Raw genomic sequence first — 27905 nt, 5'->3', positions numbered from 1 at the left:
TATGTGAACTGAAATATCATGATCGCTGTTGGGTATTGGGTAAAAATGCCAAAAAACAAATCGTTGAATCGTCAAATATTCAGGCACAGTGCTACCTTTTCAGAAAGGAACTTCGGACAATGTCACTCAGGTTACATCAGTGTCCAAAATCTGCTCCAGATGTGTCCTCACTACTGGAAACACTTGTTTGTCTGCTCTGTCACTGAATTCACACAGTGACCTTTTCTTTTCTTACGTGGGACTTCACACAGATTTTGTACTAAGAAGCTGATTGGTTAAAGACTGTGTTATGTCCAGTTAAACTGGAGTTCTCACATACATCAAGTAATGTCAAGAACATTTCAGGGCTACATTGCATGTGTATAATTGCTTCAGAAGATGTTACTACAGGTGCTGCAGTGCTTTGCAATGCACAGCACAGTCATTGCCTCACAGCAAGACTATTCTGGGTTCACGGATGGCTGTGTTTTGCCAGTGCACCCTGTAGCCATGCAGTTTCTCCAGGTTCCCTTTGAATTTGACCATGAGAAACATGTGGTTTTCTCTCTGTCTATACGTACCCCGCTGACGCCCAAGACAGACTCCAGCTGCCCACAGTTTCTCCAGAATAAAAGCAGGTATAGCACGGATGGATATCTCGCTACATTCAAACAATGAGTGTTTTATTGCAGCGTTTCCTGGTGAGAAAAGATACTCAGCCGCAGCCAGATCCACTCAGGAACTAGATCATTTTCTCCAAATCAAGACAAATTGAAGGTAACCATGTGCGAACATGATTTTAACAAAAGACAGCACACATGTTCAGAGAAACTTCACCTAATCTGATTTGATCTGATTCAAGAGATGAATTACACCAATAAAAGCCCATAAATACACAATTGAACAAGCCCGTCTCCCACTGTTAAGTCAAAGGTTTCTCTTTGAGCTTTAAATCACAAAGAGTCTGGATTTTATACATGCTTGGAAGATGTCAATAAGGCTATAGCTGCTTTTTTCTTAATTCTATCCAGAAGACAGGCTGCTTCTGCTTGCAGGCATTAATCACATCAGTAGCAGGCAGTTACTTCCTTCTGCTCTTATTGGTTTCCCGTATGTGTGTTTGGATGACTTATCTGTTCTGCTTATCTAGGAAGTATGTTTTTTGAGGCCTTTGACATATTTATTGATCATTAGTTTACCTGCTGGCTACAATACAAATGTATGCATGCATCTCTGTGCATTCGGGCGTATGCACGCCTTTCCCTGCCGATATGCGTGACAGTGTACGCAACCCCCATCGAGAACGCAGAACGCCACTCCCAGCTTTAGCGTGTGGAACTATGACCTCTCTTTGTCAGCTTTGCTGTTTTGGAGTACCTCCAGTTTAAATAAAGTTTAAAGACATACAAAAGCAGGGCGGACCTGCATGCTGTTCTTCTGGCTGTGTCCCCTTTTTCTTTTTTAACTTCCTTGTTAGTAAAACAATTGAGAATATTGCTGTTTAACTAAAAAAAGAAAGAAAGAGCTGTTAAGATTAGTTGTGATAAGGACACAGGGCCTATTGTAATGCAAGGCTATGGTTATGCGAGCTGCGTTATCTAAGTTGGTTTTGCTGCTTGATTTGGTTACAAGGGTTAAGTTTCTGTTTCCTCATCATCTTTCCGAGAAGAAAGAAAGGGAAAAAGACATTATGACAAAAGCGAAGCCGAGGAAGAGAAGAGATCAGGACTTTCTGGTTCAGGCATCTGTGCACAAATGACAACAGAAACACTTACAGTAAATGTGTTAATTATGCCTGATATGAAAACTCCAGAATAAGAGAGTCGAGTCTCAGCGAAAGCAAAACTATGTTTATTCTGATCAGCATGGAAATTCTCGTAAAGGATTTGCTGCATTTCAGCACACGCTAGAAAACGGTGTATACAAGACAAGTTAGCACCTGTGCTATTTAAACCTAATTTAAACCTGATACTTCACAATTTAAGTCCTGTCAGTAAATTACAGAAATACAAATACTTTTAAAATCCCTTTAATAGTGCATAAAGCAGTTAATGCTCCGGCCCCTTGGCATATGTCCATCTAACTCACAATTTAAAATCCAATCCGGGCTCTCAGGTCATCGAGTGGATTATTTTATTTTTCCTGTGGAACAACTTTACTGATGACTATAATCTAGTGTTTCAAAAGCAACATTAAACTGTTGGTTCGAAGGTTTGAAGATTTTTTTGTTTGTTGGTTGGTTTTTGTTGTCTTTTAACGTAATGAGCTTTGTGTTCGAAGATGTACTATAAAGATGATTTTCATTCTGTTTTCTAAACAGTTCATGTGTATTGATCTGTTTAGACTCATGATCACCTTCACACAGTCTGTGTAGATATTTGAACATACCAGCTGACATGTCTGTACTGGTTGTGGGGACAACCAGTTTCAATCAGACAAACAGCTGGATATCATTAGCAGCCCACATGTATACTTTTACCTGAAGTAACCCTAAACTGTTTAGCTGTAGTTCTTCCAAAGAACCACTTAACATTTCTGTCGTATGCAGTAAAACCCAAATTACAGATTAGATGTTATACTACTGTACTGTCCCATCATGAATCATACTTGGGAAAAATCAAAGTGAACAGAATGGTAAAACTGCGCAATACGACCAGTTAAAAGCAGCTGTTAGACCAAATAATACACAGCAAGTGTGGGGAAAATGTCGCTATGGGAGCCAGAGTGGGTCAGAATGCTGCTGTGGGGTCCTGTAGATGCTTCTGGGTGGGCAAGTCCACCATGTGTGGGCAAGGGTGTTAAGTTAAATGTGTTTTTGTGTAGAGGTGCTGAGCAAGTAAGATTCAAGAGGAGTCTATGCAAGTGTTACTATAATGGCACAAATTGTAGTTGATGTGTTTTCTCTACTGATGTCCAGGCGGCTCCACAAGAAGGAAAAAGCATGGAAAGTCTGAGTTATCTTAGGTTTGGTGTTAGAAGTGCATTTTATTTTCATATAGCCCTAATTCTCAAAATTAAGTAAATAATAGTAGAAAGAAAAAGTGGCACTACATTTGTTTCCATGACTATTTTAATTAAAATTATTTAGGATTAGACAACTTTTACCAACCCTCCGAAAAACATTATTAGCCCTTGAAGAACAAATGAGGAACAAATTAGCAACAGCAAGTCTTTCGGTATTATTTACAGAAAAACAATTAATCAGTGATTAAGGAAGTGTACGTATCTAATATTTATCACATAAGCAGGAGTAAAATCATTTAAGGCTTTAAATGCAAACAGTATCACTTTATACTGGACTCTGTTGTCCACGGAGATAAAGTAGGGCTACTAACACGGAAGTAATGTGACCTCTCTTATAGAACAAATTGTATTACAAACTTTAGTAAATTCATCTACACTTTCTTACTTACGTGTTGCTGATTGGTCCTAATCTAAACCTTTAGTTTCACTAAAAAGGTAACTATTCTTGTAATATACAATAACCCCAAGAAGCCCTTCTTGCTATGTTTTTAGTTTGTATTTGTGTTAGCAGTTGTTCTTTAGTTACTTAGCACTTAATGAATACTTCCTCATCAGTAAGCAAGTTTTTGTGTCCCTTCTTTTAATGACTTTGAAAACATCTCAACTGAATTCCTGGTGGTAAAAATGCATTGCCACCATTTCTGTGTTTTTGTTTTCATGCATAGATGAGTGCCTGCCTACGAAGCTACTGTTCAGACATGAGTAGCTGTTAGTGTTACCAGCCGCCACAATAAACACACAGTTGACCTCACAGACCGCTCTGGCTACACTGTCATATACAAAACTCTACTACTTGGATGGTGCAGTTTGTTTGTGTGTCCTTATAATGTTGTGGAGACATAAATGTGTTTGCGATACCACACTGTGGACACTTTTGAGGACAGAAAGCAAATTGGCACACCTAAAACATTTCTTTCCAGTAACATCTTACACTTAGCAGCATATTAAAGAACTATAAAAGACTCTTTCACAAGTGGTTGTGAAAACACAACTTGGCAACTTACCTAAATTTGTTTGTAAAGCAACCTCTGAGAATAAGAATATTTGCAGTTATTTAAACCTTGACAGAAGAATTCCCAAAGTAAATTCTCCCCTGCAGAGAACAGTTTAAACATTTGCTAGATGTAACATTATAGCACTGGATAACTGAGTAAATCTTGTCTGCTTTATTTCCCTGCTTGCTAGGTCAAAGGCCATCAGGAGCTGTCACTACAACCATGACTGACCTCAGGCTGCAGATCCTTGAAATATACTCAGATTTCTTTCTCAAGAGCTTTCATGATTTCACTAAAAGTGCAGTAAATTTGCAGTTTGCTTCCAAGAGCACAGCTCCGACACGTTCTCTTCAGAATTTCTTTTCAATGTGTTGTTCATTTTAGCCGTGAACTGAATCAGCCTGGCATTATTAGATAAAACCAGACCACTTGAGATCTTTTGCATGACTTGCAATTCAAAGCTTCACCAGCATGGCACTACTTAAAACCTATTCCACGGCTGCTATTTGTCAGTGCGCTCCAATTCCTCCATTCAGTTAAAGCCAATCATTGTGTATTTGTGCAGTCTGTTGAGAAACATCTTGAACACCTCATGAGAAGATTAAAGCTGCCAACTCGAGAATTTGCCAACTCCCAAAACCTGTTCGACATGTGAACTGATGGGATTCTTTGCTACTATTATGCTGCTTCCTGGAATCCAAAGCAAGATGGTGAAGTTACTCCAGCTATTGCTGACAACTAAAAACCTTCCTTTACGTGAGAAGATGAGGGTTGGAAGTTAAGCTTATAAGTGAGGACTAGACTGTTAAAGATATAGGCAATCTTCTTATGATTAATCTCTATGCCAATGGTAGATTTCTGGTTTTATTTGCATTCTGTCTGTGGTCCCAGTACATATCTGTTAGTAGTGACCAGTTACGCATTGGTTGCATGCAGGTAACAGTCCCTATGGAGAAATGCATCAACTTTCATAAACAGTGACAACAGCACAAAACAGGAAGTTTTAGTCCAGATATTTTCTGGTGAAACTGGAAGTACCAAAAGGTTCCTCGAGGCAAATGGGTGTCCAAGATTGCCACACAGATAAACTCCCTCTGCTATCACCACCCTGAGGTGAATTTAAGTCAAACGCTGGAACAGAAATAGGATGTAGTACAATGCACTTTGGTGTTGTCCTTAATTTCCCCTTAGGTTGAATAGTAACACTTACAGACACTCTTACTGTTGCCTATTCAGCTCTACCAGCTCAATATTTGAGTAAGTCTGTTATGTCAACTACTGCTTTCATCCTGATAACCTTTAAGAAAAACTGGGTGAAACTACAAATCTTGACTTCTTGGAGAAGCAAAAACAGCCCCTTTGTGTTGGCTACAAGAGTCTTCAGTATAAAAATAGGCTTTTTAATTCCTTTAAATAATTATCAAGTTATAAATCTAGAGGTTTCTTGGCGTTCCCTCCTGTTCACAATATTTTGGAAGACCCAGTTCTACATTGGTCTTGTTTTCATAATATTCAGACAAGATCTCCCCTACAAGAAGCCAAGACATCCATGTAGCTATTTTTGGAAACAAGTCTTTTTTGTCCAAACAAGTGCAGCATGTTAATGTTTCTTTCCGCCTCTGGAAAGTCTGGGAAATTTGATTATGGCACTGAAAATAAGGTCAATGAAACCTTAAATGAAAGCACTGAATCGCAATCATTTTACATGCATGCCAGAGGAATGTTTCAGTTCTTGTATTCTGATGACCCTGCTTCACATCTTGATGTAGATCTGATTTGTTCATCCAAAGTCCCATTTCTTTGAGAGCTAAAAGGTCAGTGTTAAAGGTGCTCTAATTTAGCAATCAAACCAAGATTTGTTTTCCAAAATTTCCTTCCTTCCAGCTTTTAACAGATAAAAATATCTACCCGCACTGACAACATTAGTTACAAGTCAAGGCCCGAAGGGAAAGCGGCTGCTTGACAGGTTCATGATTTCACTTCTTTTCCAAGAACTTTATATATTGAGGGTTTTTCGTCCAGCAGCTGCAGACAAAGCCAAATCAGCGCTCAGAGGTTGATTCATTGATTCATGGATGGCCTGTCCAAGAATTTTAGAGGTTTCTAATGAAGTAGTGTTATTTTGTGAAACACGAAGCTGGAAAAAAATATGTTTTGGTTTATAGCTCAGTGAGGCGCTAAGGAAGTGGGACAGCAGCGATAATATTTTTGTGGTTTCTTGATCTGAAAAAGCAATGATGATAGGTTACGATGGGCTCTGATCACCAGCCAAAACCACAGTATTTCTTACAGTCAGTGACAGACTGGGGGAAAACAAAAGGATGGACAACACTGTGGTTTAGGGAGGTAACTGTTTTTAGAAGTGGGACCTGAGCAGCTGGAGAAATTTGGAAATGATTAGAAGACAAAGTGCAGAAAGGCGTTCAGTGGTTGTTTAATTGGTAAAGGAATGAGAGCTGACAGAAGATCAGGCTGGCCTTATTACTCAGCTCAGAAACAAAATGTTGATATGAGAGGGAGAATAAGTGTGTGTATGTGTGTGTTTGACAGAGAGAGGAAAGAAAAGACTGGACTTTATGCAATGACTAAAAAGGGTCTCCTCTTTATGCCAGGAGAAATATATCTGCCGATTCCCAAGGACAGATCATGTAAAAGCAGCTAAGAACTTCCCATCTAATGAACCAAGGGCTAATCAGCTAGCACACAGTCTGGGAACCCATCGACTATCATTACATGGCTTAGCCTCTGGGGATGATGTCCAATATTTCAAGGGTGTAAGTTAGGATAGCGGTTATCCAGTCCAAGACTTCCTGCTCCATGATGAAAATGAAAAAAAGTGAATAAAAAAGACTGCTTTCCTCCATAAAGCCTGCTCAAACTTACAGTAAATGAAAACCAGAAAGCTCCCAATACTTAAAATCTGTCCCTTTTGAACACAACATGCAAAGAAACAACACATGTCAATATGAAACCTGATTTCACTTCAAGTGACTTCAGTTCTTGCTTTGCCTTTTTAAGTGTGCCTATGCCAAGAGGCACACTTATTACTATTCGTCGGATTTATTATTCTTATTATTATTATTTTCCTTTTTCCGCCTGAAATTTAGTGAGGCGGCTGACACTCGTTTCACCACCCGATTGATCGCCAAGAGACTGTTTTTCAGCTGGACTTATTTTTCGTTTATATGGGCCGATAATTCATTTATTAATTTTAGTAACGGTATAAACAGTGAAAGGTGGTTGTCCAGATGCTGGTCGATGTGGGAAAAATAACTGAGTTGTTTGGTGGTGGCTAACGCGTAGCTCCAACAATGGGCAGCTAGCCCTGACAGAAAGGACATGCGGGGAAAGAGACATAGGAGGCGGCGAGGCGGCCGCCGATCGACCGGTGGTGGCTAACGCGGAGCTCAATCGTGGATAAGGGAAACCGAAGGCAGGAGCGTGAGGTGAACTGAATTTCAGGTAAGAAGTTATGAACTGCACTCTATTTGGGTCAGATATAAACCGAGTTTAGGTGTAGTTTATTTGTAGCACAACGGAGTTTCTATACAGCTCTGTGCGCGCTAAGTTACTGATGTTGAACTTTATGACAGCCTCTCCTGTCATTCTCTCGCTTGTTGAAACTTCAGTCATGAAACTGATCAATGATCGGCTTTTCTCTCTTGTTTGTTTATCGCGCTAAACAACAGCAGCACATTTAAGGTTGATCAGCTGTTGTTAGAATTCCTTTGATTTTAATTTCTAGTATCAGCTGATGTTTGCTGGAGCCACAGCTGAAAAAAAGGGCTGGTCCAAACCAGGAGACGTCCTTACTGAATCATCAGAGCTGAACTGGTGATGGAGAAACAGGTTTACCTTTTAGGTGACATGAATGAGTTGAAGGGAAGTTATGAACTGTTTCTGAGAGACGAATAACACAATATCCTTTTCTGTGTAGCTGACAGCTGGTAACTGTGCAGGGGCGGATCTAGCAAAGCTTTTGCCAGGGGGCCAGGTAGGGCATTAACAGGGAAAGGGGGGCACAAAGAAATACTTTTCTTTCTTACTCTCATATAAAATATTTAGCTTTTATTAAATAGTTATCTGAATCTTACAACCAAAGTTTGTATGATAATACACAAGATTGGCTGTAGACCATTGTTAATCATTCAGAACACTGTGTAAAAATAACAAAAAGTGAATGCAAAAGTGCACAAATATTTATTTTATGTGTTTGATGTGTGTGCGGGGCGTGGTCTGCAGTGCCACTGCAGGGGAGGTGGACCCACCTGAGCAGCATCTGCAATCACGCCTCTCAGGCGTAAAGTCTGTGCTCTCTCTGGTGTCTTTTTTGGTGTGTGTCGGGCTGTGAGATGAAAAGCTACAGCCGGCTGTGTGGGTACAGCAACCATGTGTGAAAAGTGGTCAATAAAGTAATGCTACAAAGCGTGTTCATGCAAACATTGTCGGGTCTGCCGTGGTACAATGGGACTTCTGCTCATGAACCTCTGTGCACAGCGTCTGCAAATCGGGGCTGTACAAAGTCACCTCATCTTTACACAAAACTGTAAGCTGTCATCTGTGAGGCGTGAGCGGTGTTTGTTTTTATCATAGTTCATGGTGGAGAATGGCTGCTCTGCTGAGTTTTGCTCTCTGTAGCCATATGAATGGCAAACGACACTGATTTGCAGCGGTATAGGCACACTTAAAATTTCTTCTGAAATTTTTGCTTTCTAGTTCAATTTATCATCACTCAAGGGAAAGGCGAGCAGAAAGGCCTTTTTAGGTGAGCGCCTCATTCTTGGGAAAGTTTGTTGTTTTTGCTTGATTTTTTTTTTTTAATTTGCTGATCAGTCACTTAATGATTTTTCCCCACAGAACTGAAACCATGGAGTTTCTGATATGACACATTTTATAGCACAACTTGTACAATAAAAATTTGCAGGGTTTTTAAAAACAAAGGTGCATTGTTCTGTCGTAGTCTTTTTATTCTCCATGTATTGTTCCTATTACTACTTTTTCTTATTTAAAAAGAAGTAGTGATATAAGGTTTCCCTCTGTCTGTATTTCTGTTTTGCCCCTTTGAAGACTGCTTTCTTGTGCTTTTACTTCCATTCTTTGTTCTTTTCAAGCTTTCATTATTGTCCAGTTAAGTTGTCTGCTTCTTATTTACCGTTCTGTTTGTGTTTGTTTTTTGTTTTTTTGTATATACAATACACTCACATGTGACAGTGACTTCATTTTTACATTGCCATTACTTTCATCCTTCAGAAACCCTTTTACCATTACCAAAATTACTCATCCTATACAACCACTTCAATACCATATGCTGTGGTTTGGTCTCTTTTGATGACACATGTATAGAAAATAATGGAAAGGCTTTAGTTACCATGTGATGGAAGCCATATGGATCTTTACAGTGAAGACTAGAAATGAGAGGAGAGCCACTTTTTGTAGAAGGCAAATGTAATTTGTTTACATCACAATAAAATTCACGTGTTTCTTGGCAACTCCAAGACTCGTAAAAAACTCTGCAGAGGTATCTGTGTATCACCTGGCTAATTTTGCACAGGCATTGTTTTGGTGGTTATAGCTTTGAGGGGGGTCTCTGTTAATGTACAACATTTGTATAATTTAATAAGCTTCTACTAAAAGAAAATGGCCTTTAATCTAAAGCCAAAAACGTGGTTTCTCTTAGAGGACTTCTAATAAAACAATTGTAGGGGTTTGTTGTTGCTGTTGTTGTTTTGGGGGTTTGATATAAGTACTGCCTGTTATCAGGCATCAATAATTAATACAAAAACTCATGTGAATATATAAATTTAGTAAACCGAAAGCTAACGCTGCAGTTAAGCTGAGATTCTTAAAAACTGAAACAGGTTTATAAACATGAGCAGCAAGGATGACAGTTATGAGATAGCTCTGTTAGGAGCATCAATGCCCTCAAATCTCATGAGCAACATTTATCAGCACTTTATAGCCATGTTGACCGAGCAAACAATGTGATAACACACAGTACTGCACCAGCCGTTGGCACACGCACACACACACACACACACACACACGCACACACACAGCTGTAGCCACAGCCTAATGAGCATTCCAGTGTGGGAACACAAATATCCTCTTTTTAAGTGTCAAGCTGTCAACCCAAGGTCGTGTGTGTCTGAGTGTGGTGGGTCTCTGTATCTGTACTCAATCAGATAGCATAATGTATAGCAGCAGACTCCTGTCCTGCTCCCTTTGAACTTACTAATAATCTCTGCGGCACATCACTCTCCTATTAATCATTTGCCTCTTTTAGCACAACCCCTTCCTCGTTTTAGTTATTTTAATTTAGAGACACCTTTTTTACCACATTTTTTGGTGAAGAAACCAGGCATCCCCCTATGCTTTAGAAGTTTTACAATTTAAGATCACAGTGATTTTAAGGAGCATGGCCACATGTAGTGAAACCAGACTCATCAGTGAGAAGCGGGAAAGACTGGAAGTATAAATGAAAACCATAAACTTGTTAAACGAACCCAAAAACACAATTTTCTGCTGCCTCATGGCAATAATTAGCAGGTTGACACATTAATGATATTGGAAATTGTGCTAGTTCTACTTAAAAATTTCACAGTTGAACGATGAAATATTTTGAAATTATGTCTGTGAAGGTTCTCAGTCATCCAGGTCATCGTAGTCTAAGGAGCTTGCAAAGAAAAGCGTTTGGACTTCTTTAAGTTGCTTGAAGACGTTTCACCTCTCATCCGAGAAGCTTCTTCAGTTCTAAGGTCAAATGGTGGAGAGTCCCAGATTTAACTCCCACTGGGTTTAAATCTGGGACTCTCCACCATTTATATAAGGCAGTACGGTGATTACAAAAAAAAGTCTTGTCACAGTATAACTAATCTTCAGCTTTGAATCTTTTTGAATGAATCTTTGGATTTGTTGTCATTTCTGTATAACGTGAGCTCCAGCAGACGGCTTTACTTAGCCTAGCTTAGCAGAATAACCATGAACTGGGAATAAGCTACTCTAAAACCAGAAAACCAAATCCAGTTTGGATTCGGGAGACAGACACTATCTCTACTTTTAAGATTAGGCTTCAAACTTTCTTTTTTGCTAAAGCATATAGTTAGGGCTAGATCAGTTGACCCTGAATCCTCTCTTAGTTATGCTGCAATAGGTGTAGCCTGCTGGGGGATTTCCATGATGCATTAAGTTTTTCTTTTTCACGTTTCTCACTCTATGTTAATAGACCTCTCTGCATTGAATCGTACCTGTTATTAATCTCTGGCTCTCTTCCACAGCATGTCTTTATCCTGTCTTCCTTCTCTCACCCCAACCGGTCTCGCAGATGGCTGCCCCTCCCTGAGCCTGGTTCTGCTGGAGGTTTCTTCCTGTTAAAAGGGAGTTTTTCGCCAAAGTGCTTGCTCATAGGGGGTCATACGATTGTTGGGTTTTTCTCTGTATGTATTATTGTAGGTCTCCCTTCCAATATAAAACGCCTTGAGGCAGCTGTTGTTGTGATTTGGTGGTGTATAAATTAAATAAAATTTATTTAAAACCTCAAGCACACAGGCCAGAAGGGAAAAATGTTTGCTGGATAGTTTCTAGTGTGAAATTTGGCACAAAATGGTAGACCTTAAATACGACTGTTTTGGTCACTAGCAGGTTGCCAGTAGTTTGCATGGCATTGCAGACTTTTCTGTAAACACTCACCAACTACTCCACGCAAAACTGTGCCACTTAGAGTAAGTAAGAGTTGTGCCTCGCTGTTGAAACCAACACATTTCATAAGGTGCAGCTTTGACTTTGGAGGTGAATGTTCTACGGTTTTGTATCAGGTTTTAATACTGTGTTTGTAGGCATGTCGGCATCTTCCATCTCAACCTGTGTGACTGTAGCAGTCTGTTGGAACACAGATTTTTCCCCACTGGCTGGAGGTTCCCAGGGGGCTCACCAGCTGGCCTCTAGGCCCGTGACTGATGCTTAAATCACTCACAAAGTTGAAAAAAACAAACAAACATGCTTTTTGGCACAATAACAGGAATTTAAAAATCTAACTTGCTATTTGAAGTTGCACAGGAATTTCAAATTCCAAAAAAAAGGGAAAAAAGAATTATGTACATTATGCTGTGCTAAACTTTGGCCTCCGTGTTTATCTTGAAAGCTTAAACCCAGAGTTTGACAGTATCACATTCATACTTTCTGTATCCTTGGACAAACACTCTACCTTTAATATCAAAAATGAGATGCTTTAAATGGCAATATTCTCACTGGGCAACAGCAAAAATAACCCTGGAGTTTTTTTGGTAAAATTCATAGCTTAACTTGTGTTTACAATGTGGATGTCAAGGAAGTGTGCCTATCTTTCTTGTTTCTGTGTATATACTGCTTCACGGTAGGTTAACGGTTTTAAATATTCAAATCAAATCTTCCTCTGTCACTACTCTTCGTCTTTCAACTCTCAGGTCCAATTTCCCTTCTTGCCTCCCTCTATCTTCCTGCAATCCTTGCTTTCTTTTTCATCCTGCTCCAACTGACCTGGCCATGAAAACATTGAGTGCACATCCAGGCACAGACGCCACACTGTGTTCCATGGACATGTCTCTACAAGTCTCCCAATTCGTGTGTGTGTGTGTGTGTGTGTGTGTGTGTAGGTGTGTGTGTGTGTGTGTGTGTGATATAGAAAGAGGCATCACCTTTTTTCTCTTAAAGCTTCTCTCTTATGGGATAAAAAAAGACAAAAATATTTTATGATCATGGTATCTTATTAATCCAATCCAACTCTTGACAGAAAAAAGCCAGAACTGTTTATTTGCTCCAGCCAACACGTCTGATTTGTATTTGTCAAGAGGTTATTTAACAGACGTCACTGGGACCTTGTCATTTTAATTTAAGTCACGTAGACATGAGGTTAAAAGCAACGCTAACTGCATTCGTCTTCCACCGTCTTGAAGTAATCATGTGCATGCAAGCCTCGTCTTTCCTCATTCTCTCGCTCGTTTTATGTTTTACACCACTGTAAACACCTTACGTAACTTTGGAGATGTGCCCAGGCTCTGTTTAGATGCACGCACACACGCACACCAGCTGCCAAATAATCACTTAACTTGCAATTCTCATAAAAGGCAAAAAGAAAACCTCTGCTTGTGTCACTCTTGAAAAATCCATCCCACCCTTGAGTCCTGAAACTGACTGTAACTCGATTCCCCGATGTGGACCTGAAGCATAGCACACGGAGGGGGCAGGAGGTGAAAAGAGAGAGAGGGAGATTTGTGTATTCTGGCAGTGGAGCCTGGTGTAGGGTGGTTAGTTACTAGTAGCTTTGAATTAAATCTAAATATTTGCAGTGACAGATTAGATTTTTCTCAAAACTGTCATGAACATGCAAGTGTGTGCAAAAGAGAAGTTAAAGCTTGAATGTCAGTCTCTCTCGCTGTCCGTCACACACACACACACACACACACACACACACACACACACACACACACACACACACACACACACACACTCTCTTGCCCACACATTGACACCTAACCCCCTGTTATGCACACGTGCTGCACCCCCTCTGCACATGCATGTATTTCCATTCTCGTTAGGGCAACCACTGGTTCTTTAATGGTAACTTTAACCTTAGCCTTCACCAATAAAACCTAATCCAGTGTGAAAGGCTGGGGTAAATATATGGCTGATTTACGTACCAGTGAAACAACTGGCTCATTTTATTCAATCCTGTGATCCGAGTTTGCGTCAGAAAGGCCTTGGCAAGAACGTCCGAGGCCACACAGGGAGGCAACGAGACTTTTGCCAAACAAACCCCGTTGATCGGTTGCACTTGAAGAGCCACAGGCATCTTTGATGGGATGTTATTTGTGAATTAAATGGCCTACCCCTGTGCAGAGATCTGCAAGAAGTCAGATATCCAGCAGTCCAGCAGTGTGAGCTGTAGACAGCAATCAAACACAGCGGAGCCCATATTAAAACAACTCTAAAATTGAAGTGACATTAAGTTCTTACTACCAGATTTCCGGTTTAATTTTGGTGCGAGTGAATGTTAAACTGGTCGATTTGTCCAGTCTGCTCCTTCTACTTTCACCATGTTAAAAAGAAAACTTTTATGGCTGTTAAATTGAGAAATTTTTCTTTGAGACAGGCTGGGAGAAATGTATATTTTTTAATCAATTTAAAAGATGGGAACAGCTACTGTGACATTACTGATTGGTTTGTTCTGTTTTGAAGTCTTAATTGTGGGATCAATTTTTTTTTTCACACACAGCAGTGGCTTACAAAATGAACATTAATAAAGATTTGGACCTAATGGCTGAGATCATAAATTTGCTAGAAAAATGTTTACTCAGGTGATAAATCAAGTGAAAAGTAGGGTCATTTTTCCATGGATTTCTACAGAATTTGCCTTCTTTGGAGTTGCCCCCTGCTGGCCATCAAAACAAATGCAGGTTTAAGGCATTTTAACAATAGCATCAAAAAGACAGGTTTGTATCACTGTCACTTCTTTGTAAAATACCAACAAACACATCACCAACATTTGAGTTTCATGTTATAGAAATAAACAGAAATAAAAACGGGAAATCCTTAAATCACTGTTTAAAACTAAAAATGATTTATTAGACAAATAAGAAACTTAATTCACATTTTTATACCTAATTTTAAGCCGACACACTGGACTTCTCTGATAAACAGAAATCAATTAAGTATAAGATTCAACCAATAAAATTATATATATATATATATATATATATATATATATATATATATATATATATATTATATACATAATTTTAGTAGTAATATATAAACTTACTACTATTTTTTCTCTTGCGTTTTTGTAAAACAGTAAATTTGAACATTTGTGGAAAACAAAAATACTTATATTTTTGCATTAAAAATATGAATTTTGATTCCAAAGTTTGTGAATACTGGTGAATTTAAAAGAAAAAAAAGACTTTTAGTAATTAACAACAGTGTTAATTTAGGGCACCACTCTTACACTGGGTGGTGGTCTAATAAATGTGTGGAGCACTACAGTTTCTGATTAACTTCCTGTAAATATGACAAGTCCATCACCTGCAGTTTTATAACGGTTCCCCATGCTGAATATCTCAAACAAGTCGATCTAAGAACAAAAATGAACAGATTGCTTTTAAATTTAGCCGTTCCCTCAAAAACATCTGAGCGGGTGTTTGTTTGCATTGTGACTTCAAGATGTCAAACAGCTCAGCTCAGAAGCCAGCTTCTTGGCTTGGCTTCTGCTTTGACCTTTAACCTATAAAGTAACCTAACACTAATCTCTAATCAAAAATGTAAAGTAATTCTACACCTGAAACCAAAACTGTGAAGGATACGCTGTAGGCCGTGGATTTTTCAGTATTTTTAAGATTTTTTCTTCCTGGGCTTGGAACCCATTTGCTCATAACACAGATAAAATCATGAGAACACATACATAAAAAGACACGCTTAAATCGCACAAATACAGATTACAAAAAGTGCTGATCTTTGGGGGTGAACAGGCCACACACACACACCCTAACAACCGTCCACAATGAGTAAAAACGACATCTGTGTAAATCTGGCCACACACACACAGACACACACAGACCGGCTCTATTGTTGCATGTAAGGGTGAGTCAGACCCTATCAGTGAACCCAAACAATAATAAAGTGGACCAGTGAAGTTTAAGGAATGGAATGCCAGTCAGTCAAACACAAATGCACAGATAATGCCAAAAAGCCCCAAATTTTACACAAATTTACAGAAATGGCATGAGAACCCACAGTCGTACAGGATACGGATTTGGAGGCTTGCGTGTGATAAAAGAAGTTTCCTTACAAAAATATGAGACTTGTAATTCACTGCATCGTAGCAAGCACAGCTTAATCTAATCTCTACTTCTTTCTCGGAAGTGAAGATTTTAACTTCAGAAAGTCATTAAAAGATGTCCAACATATCCGATAAATTACTTGTAAAAAGAAGTAATTTCCTCATTTTAAGAAAAACCCACTAGTAGTTTTTGTGAAGTTCTTTAGAACCAAGTCTTCAGTACGTCATCATGATCACTAACTTTTATCTCTTGACTGGATGAAACACAGATGATTTTGCTGTTAAAAAATGTATGTAACCTCCTAGGACCTGGCGTCCACATATGTGGACATCACATTTTGGGTTATTTAGACCAAAATACTAAATTTTGGTCATAAGTGGGCCTGATATCCACTTATGAGGACATTATACTGCTACTGTTCTTTCAAAATTTTAAATGAATATCCTAATACGTGGCTCTTATTTTTTCTAAAAACAAAAATAAGGTAAAAAAAAAAAAATCTGGTAATTCTTTGTTTTTACATTCATCGGGCCCCAATATGCCCACATATAAAAGAGAAATTTAAAATGCATGCTGTGGAAGAGTTCGGGTCTTAGGAGGTTAATGTAATTTGTAGAGTAGGTGAAGCTCAGTTAGCCACCCATCAATCCATCTATTTTCTCCTATTTATCCCACTCACAGTCATAAGGAGCTGGCGTTTATCCCAGCTGTCATAGGGTGAGAGGTGTGGTACACCGTGGACAGGCTGCCAGTCTATCATATAGCTATCATGGAGAAACTGGTAAACATTCACACCTATGGGCAATTCCACATTATCAGGCTATCTAACAAGCATGTCCTTTGGACTCCAGACACAGGTACAATTCCACACAGGAAGGGCCCAGCGGGCTGGTGGAGTCAACCCTCGGACTAGAGCCTGACCAATATAGGAATTCTAAAAGTGATACTGATATTTGGTGAGTTAAAAAATCGGATATATTGGCAGATATTTTTTTTCTTTCCGATACATGAAACAAACAGATTTACATAAAATTTCATACATACATTTCAAACATATTGTAAACAAGTTAGAAAGGGCCCTCTGGTGGACATACTATGGTTGAAGGGATGTCTCTTCTTTCTTAAATATTCATTTATTAACAGTTATAAATGCAGATACAGCTATGTCTGCTGGACTCTTACCAGGACCTTCTTCCTCTGAGGTGACAATACTAACCACAACACGAACAAATACAAACAAAGGCTTAAAAGCCAGTTTCTCAAATAATATGCATATTTTTTCTTGATTAACACACAAATAGGTTGTTAAAAACCAAAGTCGCATAAACTGAGAAAATTCTGATAAAAGACATTTGGTCTTATTTATTTATCTAATCACATCATTTGGTAATCAAAGAAATGTTCATTAGAACTAAATATCTCAAATGTTTTAAGTTCTTTAAGCTCTTTATCACACCACCTCTGGACACTTAGGAAGCCACTGTCATTGTCCACTGTCACTGGTAAATGGTGATTGACTAATATTACTCATCGAGACCGATACTGGCCAATATTGAGGTTTGAATGATGTATCGGCCCAGACGAGTACTGTGGCATTCTAACCAATCACTGAACAGGCTTTTTTAGTGTTTATGTCTTTACATGTTAACTCTTTAGGATGTGACTCTGCTAAAAGAGTTTCTCCTTCTAAGAAATGCTGCTTATTTCAAAGTAACGCTCCCAACATTCAGAGAACATGTATATTTATGCCTGATGCGATTCACTGCATGCTTGATCCAGCAGCAAAGGACACAAAACGAAGAGCGGGCGCACGACACACCCATGAGCTCAGAAGCTTCGGTGTTTACATGTGTCTGTTTGCTTGTATGTGAATGCCACAGCTGTGAGGCAGCGCTGGAGAATTCCTCTTTGTACGATGGTTATTGTTGCAAACATCTTTTGTCTTAAAACAACCAGCACAGGCATGGGTTGTAACTCTGTTGCAATTCAAAGAAGGGCCTGTTTCCAGAATAGCTGGCCTTCGCATGAGAACCGGGGGATTCCCCACATGCAATTCATTTAGTCTCTGTCCAGTATCATCTCTAAACTATTCCTTGTGCGATTTCCTGCTACCTCTGACATGTCAAACAAAAAAAAGTTTAAAAGAAAAGACTAAAATCAAGTAAACTGCTTATAAAATAATCTTTTAAACCCATAACAAGATTATCTATCTTGACATTAAAAGTCAATAAAACCTGATTATGGTAAATTGCTCAATTTCTGATACAGGATTGTTACTTTTTTGCCAAGTGAGTCTAAGTTGGATAAGTACAGATCAGGTCACAGCATTAAAACCACCTGTCTAATAGTGTATAGGTCCCGTTGCTAATGTTAAGACAATGTCATGTGTTTCAAGTGAGTACCTTGCCCCACAGGGTATCCTTGTCTTTTTAATGTCTCTACACCCACTTTTATTAGCGACTGGAATTAAACTTTTCACTAAAATGAAATAAAAGCTGGACGAACAATAAAATAATGGTTTTATGTTTTCACATGATGTCATCTTTGAACCACAGATAGGACCATTTCAGTCCTGCCAAACTTCTCTGACTCTCTTTGTCACTTTGAATGCAAACCTGCAATATCATGATTGAAAAAAGTGGCCATGAAGCATATCCAATGCAAAATGTCATTTTTCTTCTTCCATGAGTCACATGCTTACAGCTGTTGATCTCATATAGACATGGACACAGCGCACCACTGTAGCAGATTTCATGCACCATCAGGATCATACATCAGTTTCCTTCATCCCTGCAGACCAATATATGTGTACATCCCACTGCAGTGTATCAGAAATCACAGGCAACGCTTCTCAACACATTTCCTTAATGCCAAAAATAAACTTCTGCTGTTTAACTAGCAGTTCTGACTGATAAGCCTATCTCTCCCGTATTTTATGCCCCCTCTTACACTTATGCACCATCAGCAATGACTCTAATTGTCATCGTGTACTTTCCCCTGCTGGGACTCAATGAGCAGCAGCTCACTGATGCCACTTGTGTTCCTCTAATGAGCACATGTGCAACAGAACACGTCGCTGTAGTAGCGTTTTATTGATTACTAGACGCGTAAATAAAACCGAACCCAGTGGAAGAGGAGCCCACATCCACACATGCACCAGCGACGTCCATATTTCTGCACACATCTGTAACTCACTTAAAAGCATTCTTGCCCTACAGCTTCTCTCCACTTGCCACCCTAACCAAATGGCTCCAATGTGTGTGTGTGTTTTGTTTTTGTTGTTTTTTTTACACACGCAGGTAAGCTCGTGTATTTCCGTCTACCTTGACTGCTTGTAAATTCCGCGTTCCGTTGTTTAACAAGTCCGATCAGGCAAATCTGCCTTCCGAGCGCCCGGCAAGTCAAACTCCCGAGGCGAACTCTACTCATAAACCTCATTCCAGAAATAAATGAAGAAAAAAATGTGTAAACCCGCTTAACTCTTTAATAAATAAATAAATAAATAAATAAATAAATAAATAAATAAACAAACCAGCTGCAATGCTCCCATAACATTTCTTAATCACCTGCAGCAGCTCTGCTATCGAATGTCTTTCCCTCGACTTTTTGTGACTGTTATTATTATTTACTTATTTATTTTGCAATACTCCAAATACTGTGCACAGATTTTGGTGTGTGTGTGTGTTTGTGTATGTTTTTTTTTCCAGCCTTGCAACAATATTCAGAGTGTGCATGTGACGCTGAGCTGTGGATTTGAACGCACATTGGATCTGTTTCTTGGAAGTTCCGAGCCCAGCGAGGACCTCTCTAGAGAGGCTCTCCGGTAAATCGGGCCAACACAGGAACCACATGTGGCTCCAAATACAAACAAACAAAAGAGGGGAAAAGGTTAAAGTGATTGGAAACCAGCTCTCACCTGTGATATCGACATATTCAGGTAGACAAAGAGTCCCGTGGTCGAAGCAATCTGCAACACCACCACCACTATCACCACCATAGCCACCCACATCTTGGACGGCGTTTCCCGGCGCGCTGCCGTGTTCGGCCCGCCTGCCGGGACCATCATGTAGGTGGTTGATTCGCTGCTCACCGATCTGAAATAATCCTGTTGCTGTGCGCTCGGAGTGGCCATGGCATTCCCGACGCATGAGTGAACCATTAAAACCAAGGGAGCAGCGAAACGACAATAGCCTCCACAGACCTGAACGACTGACCGAAAATTAGAGTAAAATTAGATTTCCATGAGACGGCAGCTGCCACCGCAGCTTCTCACTCGGAGCTCAGCTCAGCGGGAGACGGAAAGGGAGGACAAGAGAGGAGAGGAGTGCGGGCAAGAGAGGAGAAAGACCTGAAAGTTAAAGTTCGGATGTGTCCATATCCGCTCAGCGCTCAGCTGCCGTTTAAAGCGGGGCTGGAGCCGCAAAAGGAGGCAGAGAGCACAGCGGAGAGGGGCTGGTTTAACCTCTTCATCACCCTGGAGCTGTGGAGGAATTCGCTCTCTCTCTCTCGCTCTCTCTCTCTCCCATGCACTGTTCTTTCAGTTTCAGCGCGGACTCTGCTGCCAAATGTTTCAAAAACACAAACTAAAACAGAGAGACTAACTTCAACTTCAAGGGTTCATTATTTCCTTAAATTTACTGTTTCTTGCTGGGTTTTTTTGTTTTTTTTTTAAATCTACCTTTTAACATTCACACACACACATCATTTTTAATTTCTGTCCATATGTAACATGTACTGTGTGCAGGTCTCAGCCCCTGGGGGACTCCCATGATGCATTCACTGAGAGTTTCTTCTTCAATCACCTTTTTTCACTCACTATGTGTTTATACACCTCTGCATTTAATCATTAGTTATTATTAATCTCTGGCTCTCCTCCACAGCATGTTTTTGTCTTGTCTTCCTCTCTTAATCCTAACCAGTCGAGGTAGATGGACGCTCCTTCCTGAATGTGGTACTGCTGGAGGTTTCTTCCTGTTAAAAGTGATTTTTTTTCCAATCCACCATTGCCAAAGCTTTGCTCATAGGTGGGCAAATGATCGTAGGGGTTTTCTCTGTTTTCTTTATATTATTGTAGGGCCTTTATGTTGTTGTGATTTTGGGGCTGTATAAATAAAACGTGAATTGAATACTGTGTCTAATGATGTATCAGAAGAATACAAGATGTTTACACTGATGTCCTTCAGTATGCTATACAAGGTGACAGATGATAGATAACTCAACCTGTAGCTGGTACATTTAAGTAGCTTCCTGTTTCATCTAGAGGACCAGGACACCTACCAATACAATGCTGAAGCCCATAAATGAATAAATAAATAAATAAAAAGTTTTTGGACATATCAACAAACGAGTCAGCTGGGTTAGTAACCTGCACTCAAACTGTATGGCGTACATTGCACACAGACACAGACAGCTGCTTAATGGTGTTGGCTACAGCTGAATCTACATCCACACAACTGAAGCAACATGACAACATAATAACACATGAGGTAATAATAATAACAACAACAATAATTATTATTATTAGCATTGTCATCCTACAATCAGTAAATAAATCAGATATGAAGGCTTTTGGTTTCACACTCTCCCACATTTAATTGGTGTAGTAGTAACAGGATTAAGGCAACATAGTTTGTTTAATTCTTTATTTTATTATATTCCACTGTATTGTAAATGATAGTTGACATTATCTTGTTATGTAATTTAAGTTGTGTTTCTTATTATTTCCCTGCGTTAGCTGCCTGCTGGTCTGGTTGTTCCTGGTTTGATGAGGAGGAGGCGGAAGGCGAAGCTGCTTAAAGTTCAGATGTGAATTTGCAAAGTTGATTTAAACCACCTGTCACAGTTTGAGGTGTGTTGCACTGGGTTTGGTTATTGTTCCTCCACTATGCATTTTAAATATCCTGTCTACTGGTGGAAGAGTGAGTTTGAGTAATGCTGTTTTTAGTTGACTTTTGGTGTGATGCGATTTATGTCTTTAAATAGCTTAAAATTATATCAAAAATTGTATTTTTAATATAATTTTAAAGTAACATAAAACACACTTTTTGGCCTGTGCATTTTTACCTGTGTGTGCTTTGACTGTGTGTAAAGTACAACTAAAACAACACATTTCAACTCATCAAAAGTGGATCACAAATGGTGTGCTGTGAGGAAAGGTGTGCCCTGGTCTTTTGTTATGAAGATCCTGTGATTAAAAAAAACATTTTGACAGCAACGGGGAGATTGATGATCAGAACAAATAATTTTGCCGTGTGGAGCAAACAACAAAAACCACTGGTGGACTGGTGACTCATCTCCGAAAGATTTTTAAAAAAAGCAGGCTGTCAATAAGAGCTCCTGCAAAAGTCTACCTGCCTTTTGGCTTCAGCTGGATTGTTTTGTGTTAATGCCAACACCGTGTCAAAAGCTTAAGAGGTACTTAGGCAACAAACATCTCTTCTGACAGTAAGTAGGATTACTTCTATAGAGTGAGTATAGAGTGAGCCAGATTCTATAAAAAGGCAGTGAAAGGAGAGGCTGAGTGCCATAGTCTATTAAAAAAAATCACAACAAAAGACGTGTTAAGATTACTGTGGAAGCTTTATTTTCCTGCTGTTGTGGAAACAAGCATCCATGTATACTCCACATATTTACCAATCCATTTTGATTTATTAACTCAAATATATGAGAAATAACTTGAAATTTCAAAAATAACTTGAACTATAAGTAACATAAACAAGATTCCATAGCTTATAAGCAGGGCACAAAACAGAAAAATCAGCATGCAGACTAGATGAGCTGGAAATCAAACTATTAACCTTCCAATAAATAGATAACCTGCTGTACATCCTGAGTCACAACCTAGCAGAGAACTAGCAGCTGTAGCCTGCTGTGTCAGCATCCACCTGTCATTAAAAACTGTCACACTTTCATTCGTGCAAGACATTTAATTCAGTTCAAATCAGTTTTATTTATTTAGTGCAAAATCACAACAATAGTCACCTTAAGCACCTTATATTGTAGGGTTTTTACCTTACAATATACAAAACAATACAAAGAAAACCCCAACAATCAAAACACTATGTGTCATGGGCCTGAGTCTGGGAACCCAGAGCTCATGTGTTTTTTGGACTTGTTTATATTTTTGATGGCAGGTGTGTGTGTATTGTGCTGATGTCCCTGTGTCCCTGCTGCAGGTTTGTGTGTGTGTGTGTTGGTGTATCCGGTAGGCCGGTTTACAAGCACCATCAGGCCCGGTGAGTGTGCCCTTCCAGGTGGCTGGCCACACCCAAGGATGATGACACACACTTTCAGCTGATCAGCCTCGTCGGGGGGAGCTACTTAGCAGTGTGGCTCAGCTGCCCTGGACGCTGGATCGTTGCGTGAGAGTTCCCGTAAGTTTCCCGGCAAGTCAGTCTGAGTGTAAGCTTGTCGCTGTGAGAGTGTTCGAACGTCTGCCTCTGTGATTTATCTCAGGAGGACTGCGAAAATGAGAGGGCAGCGAGCACGGGGTGAACGGTCACTAGGGAGAAGACGGGGAGTCGGGGAATAAAGGGATTTATTGTTGTTGTATATAATTTACTTCACTGTATATAAACTCACAGTTTTCATCACACAAAGTCTAGTGTTTGGGTCCTACTTCCCCACATCCCCACGGTCTGCCATCGCAGTCCGTGACACTATGAGCAAGGTATTGGCAACAGTGGGAAGGAAAAGCTCCCTTTTAACAGGAAGAAACCTCCAGAAGAACTAGGATTGGGAGGGGCATCCATCCGTCTCAACTGGTTGAGTGTGAGGAAGACTTGACAAAGATGCTGTGGAAGAGAGCCAGACATTAATATATACTAGTATTTAAATGCAGAGTAGCACAAAAATGCAGTGACATTCAACACAGGCTAAAACTAATATTTGTTTCAGGCTGTAAACATGTTTACTTACCTCTCCTGTAAAGTTCTTCACTTTAACATGGAAGTCTCGAGTCAGCCTATTGTGGCCGTTGGATCTTGTTGCCTTAAATACGCAGTCTTTCTAATGATCTCATGAAGGTTCTCTGCTTGTTGAGATCTGGAAAGACCAATCAGATTGCTGTTTACAAAAACCTTTCAATAATCACACACACACACAAGTGAATCTTGTGGTTCCAACTTCTCAAACCTGAATTTTTGCCCATTACTTAGTCTTCACTAATAAATATGCTGAAACAGATTGATGAAATAATGTTTTTCCTTTTCTGTCTTGTAATCTTTGTATTCTCTGAGCGGCTGTCTGAGCCACATTTGTGGGCATGTCTGTGGTCTGTTCTAAAGCTTTACCCTGTCTGAGAGCAAATATTTACCCAACGCCCCCCAGTTTATCTGTGCAGCCACAATTAAATATTTTAACATCAGTTTCCAAAAACATCACAAAGCAGCATTTGGGTCTTTTCAGAGATGTGACCTTTGGGGATGATTTTATTAGGGTCTGCAGTCAAAATGTTGCATAAAGACTCCATCCTGCCTTAAATCACCAATGTCTTGGTTGTCTTTCTTATTGTCTTTGGAAATAAAATCATGATTTAGCACATATCTAAAGCTTTAGTGGACAGTCAGTCAGAAACAGTGTTTGCAGTTCAGCTCTAAACAACGCCCTTTGCACACTGCCACAAACAGCTGCGTGTGTCTGTTCAGCATCAGAGCTGTTTATCAATGATGGGAGGCAATGAGTTGACAAAGGAGGCAACCTTGGGTTGCTGCCAGTTGGAGAGCAACACTTCTGTTTTTAAAACTTTAGTCTTAAGAAAAACTGAAACATTTTCAGGACTGGCCTCCGAGGATGTTTAAGCCAGAGAAATCATGAGGCACTTCCCCGTGTGTTTCGTTTTTCTTTCAGTTTTGTTGCATTGAAGAATAGGTGATACTTTTATGCATGAAACTCTGTAGCAGTACAATCTGAGAGCGTTTACTGCTCTCAATGCCACTTTTTCTGGGAAAAACCTTTTGAAGATTGGAAGTTGTTGTGGTGTGATACAGAAGTGCCAGAGGTTTTAGAACCAGATGCAAAAGCTATTCATTCCAACTGGGACATCTTGCTGGGACTTGAAAATCTCAGTGTTTACAAAGACTGTGATGTACTCCGCAGCTGAGACCTAATCAAATTTGAAATGAAAGACATAAAAACACAGATGGTGAAAGAAGAGCCAGATTCTTTCCATGTCCACAAAAATGGTTGTTATGATGGAGGGGACACTGTTTTGGGTTTAAAAGTTAACCCCTGGTGGGCTGATTCTGCCACCACTGTGGGAGGTGTCTTTGACTGCATGATGTTTCAGCACTGCAAGGTCATGGGTTTGACCCCACATGTTAGCAAAGCGGATAATACACAGCACCTGCACTGATACACATGCAAGTCTCGGACAAGTTGTAAGTGTTGAGATGTGCAAGTGATCCAGCCTGGAAACAATGTGGCTGGCACGCAGTACAATCAGTGTAGAATGGATATTTTCAAATCACTTAAAATCCAAGTTAAATTTTGCCAGAAAGGTCAAGAAAAACTGTCCATAACTGTCAGTTAGGGCAATAAAGTGGTAATGTCCCTTATTGTTCTCTAATATCTGCTTAATGTTTAAACTTTTGCAATACTAACATTAAAAAAAAAAAACTAATACTGGGACTTTGTCACAGTTACAAAACAATATATAATCTTTTTACCTTCTAAAAATATCTTCATTAAATTTGGTAGCAACTCTGACATAACGTCATGATGCATTAAGGTGGACTTAACTGTTTCCAGAGAAAGGCGATCTGGACCTCCTTGTCTCAACTCACTTTTGCATTCATTTTTTAATAGTAACCCTTGGGAGCATTTCATGCAGCCTGCAAGCATGACAAGGAAAGAATGGGCTGCTGTATGTATTCTTCCACAGTTCATGTGATTCTATGATGTATATTCAGAGAACAAGAAAGCATTTCTCTTTAGTTTCAGGTTATTCTTTCTAAGTGATCACAAAAGACTACAGCTTGATCAAAACCGAATGTCTGCTCCTTCAGATGAAACTTTAAATGTGACCATTATTTAATGTTACATATTTAGAAAACTCCTTAGCTCTGATTTGTTCACAATTGTCATTCATGTAAGCAGGTTAGATTACACTCAGCAGTAACCTCAAAACACTTGAAAGCGCACCTTCATACAAACAGTTTGTGAGGAATCAAGGTCCAGACTGCTGCACCTTCCTGACCCTGCTGGAGGTTTTGTCCTGTTAAAAGGGAGTTTTCACTTCACACTGTCGCCAAAGCGCTTGCTCATGTGATTATTGGGGTTTTCTCTGTTTTTCTTTGTATTATTGTAGGGTCTTTACCTTACAATATCAAACGCCTTGAGGCACTTATTGTTGTGTTTTGGTTAATAAAATAAAATTGGGTTGAATTAAATTGATTACTACTGTCATCCCGCAACAAGTAAGTTGGGCGCTTTATGTGTGAAGTTTGCATGCTATCCCTGTGCCTTCATGGGTTTATGCAGTTCAAACACTCGCATGTTAGATTAACCGGTGATTCGAAATAGATGCAAATGTCTGATTGTCTGTAGTATCCACATGACTGACTCATGACCTGTTCAGGACCTTTTGCCCTATGGAAGCTGGGATGGACTCCAGGCCGCTGTTGGACAACTCAGCAAGAAAATTGATATATATTTATTCAATTTGGAAAAAAGAGGAACAAAGTGCCAACTTTCCAAACAGCTGGAGTATTTTCACAACCAGATGGTCAGAGGAAAAGAAAAAGAAAAGTATTTAAGCATCAGTGGATACCATGCTAAATTATCTGTTGTTTTTTCAAATATGGCAGTACATTTTTCTGATGAAAAGCTGCGTAACTTATCAACATCAAAGCTCAAAAGGGAAAAATAAGGTAAAAAAAAAAAAAGATTAGGCCTGCATTCTCATCACAGCATGTGTCCAAGTTACACTTCACTCTGATTTATAAATGCTGAGCCAGTTAAACCCTCGTAAAATAGAATAATCTGTACACTGCGCAGGTTTTTGCAGGCTATTTTGGCAGTGAAGAGGAATAGGCTTCAGACCTGCTTCAATTGTATTTTGAGATTTTAGTTTTTCAGTTTTTTTGGCTGTTTTAAGAAATTCAATTCAGCACACAATTCGGTGGTTTAAGACTTTAACAAACAACTTAATGGAAGTTGAATAAAAGACACCACTTTCCCAGTGAGTCAACGCAGTGAAACCAGTAGTACAGCAAGTCAGTGTATAAAGTTCTCCTGCTGATGCACAATCAGATCAATGTAGGTCTCGACAAACAGCTTTACGGGTGTTTTTTTAAAAAAAAAACAAATCCATTTAATCTAAACTGACATTATGTGAAATGATAGAATAACTTAAACCCACTTAAACCCAGATACTGAAAACAAATGTTACGATTTTCATACAGTGTTTTTGATCAGGATTAAATCAGAAGACATGGTGTTCTTATTTAAAACAAAAAGTACCATCCACATGGCTACGCTGTGCGGTCCTGGCATTGGACTGAAATGAAATCAAAGAAGATCAAGTGGACGACTGGTGAAAAAGGTCTTTGAGCAGTCAGGTACTTTAAGTGTATAAAATGGGTTATGTTCACTGCGGCTCAACTGAGACACTTCTGATGAGTTCTTTGGCAACAAGGCGTCAAAATGGACATCGTTGTGCATGAAGATATGTGCACCACCGCTGACAGTGAACTGCTCTTTTTTTTAGAAGAAGAAGTCCAGAAGTAGCAGCATGGTGTAGACCTCATCAAGGTTCAAGGAGAACAGAAACATCGCAGAGTCCCCATTATGCCGCTATTTTATCCCTCAAATTCAGACTGCTGCTGGGGTTTGTAATGTGAGTACATGATGAGCTACTGAGCTTTTAAAGGCTGAGGAAGTTTTTTTCATTTAGAAATCAAAAGAACACCCATCCCTCTTTCTATCTCTCTCCCACTTTCTTTTTCTCTCTGCATTTCACACTTTGTTTGATTTTCTTAAATGCACACAGTGGCCTTGAAACAAATTAATTAAAAACTTAGCAGAACAATTGAAAACTGATGTGAATGAGGACAAAAAGAATCATTAAGATGACTAAACAGCTGATTTCACAGACGAC

General features: G+C 39.4%; 1 protein-coding gene across 1 annotated transcript in view; it reads right to left on the bottom strand.

Moving 5' to 3' along the window:
- The window catches only part of tnfsf10l (TNF superfamily member 10, like), a 76231-nt gene extending 55950 nt beyond the window's left edge, over positions 1–20281 (bottom strand). The window contains exon 1 of the mRNA XM_085153799.1: positions 19725–20281. Within this exon, the coding sequence (XP_085009925.1) occupies positions 19725–19967 (243 nt within the window). The 5' untranslated portion in view covers positions 19968–20281. The remainder of the gene's footprint in view (positions 1–19724) is intronic.
- Positions 20282–27905: the final 7624 nt, after the last annotated feature.

The sequence above is a fragment of the Neolamprologus multifasciatus genome, chromosome 3 (assembly GCF_963576455.1).
Source record: "Neolamprologus multifasciatus chromosome 3, fNeoMul1.2, whole genome shotgun sequence".
NCBI classification, from domain to species: domain Eukaryota; kingdom Metazoa; phylum Chordata; class Actinopteri; order Cichliformes; family Cichlidae; genus Neolamprologus; species Neolamprologus multifasciatus.
Note: the sequence above shows the minus strand (reverse complement) of the source record. Positions and strands in the feature narration are given on the sequence as shown.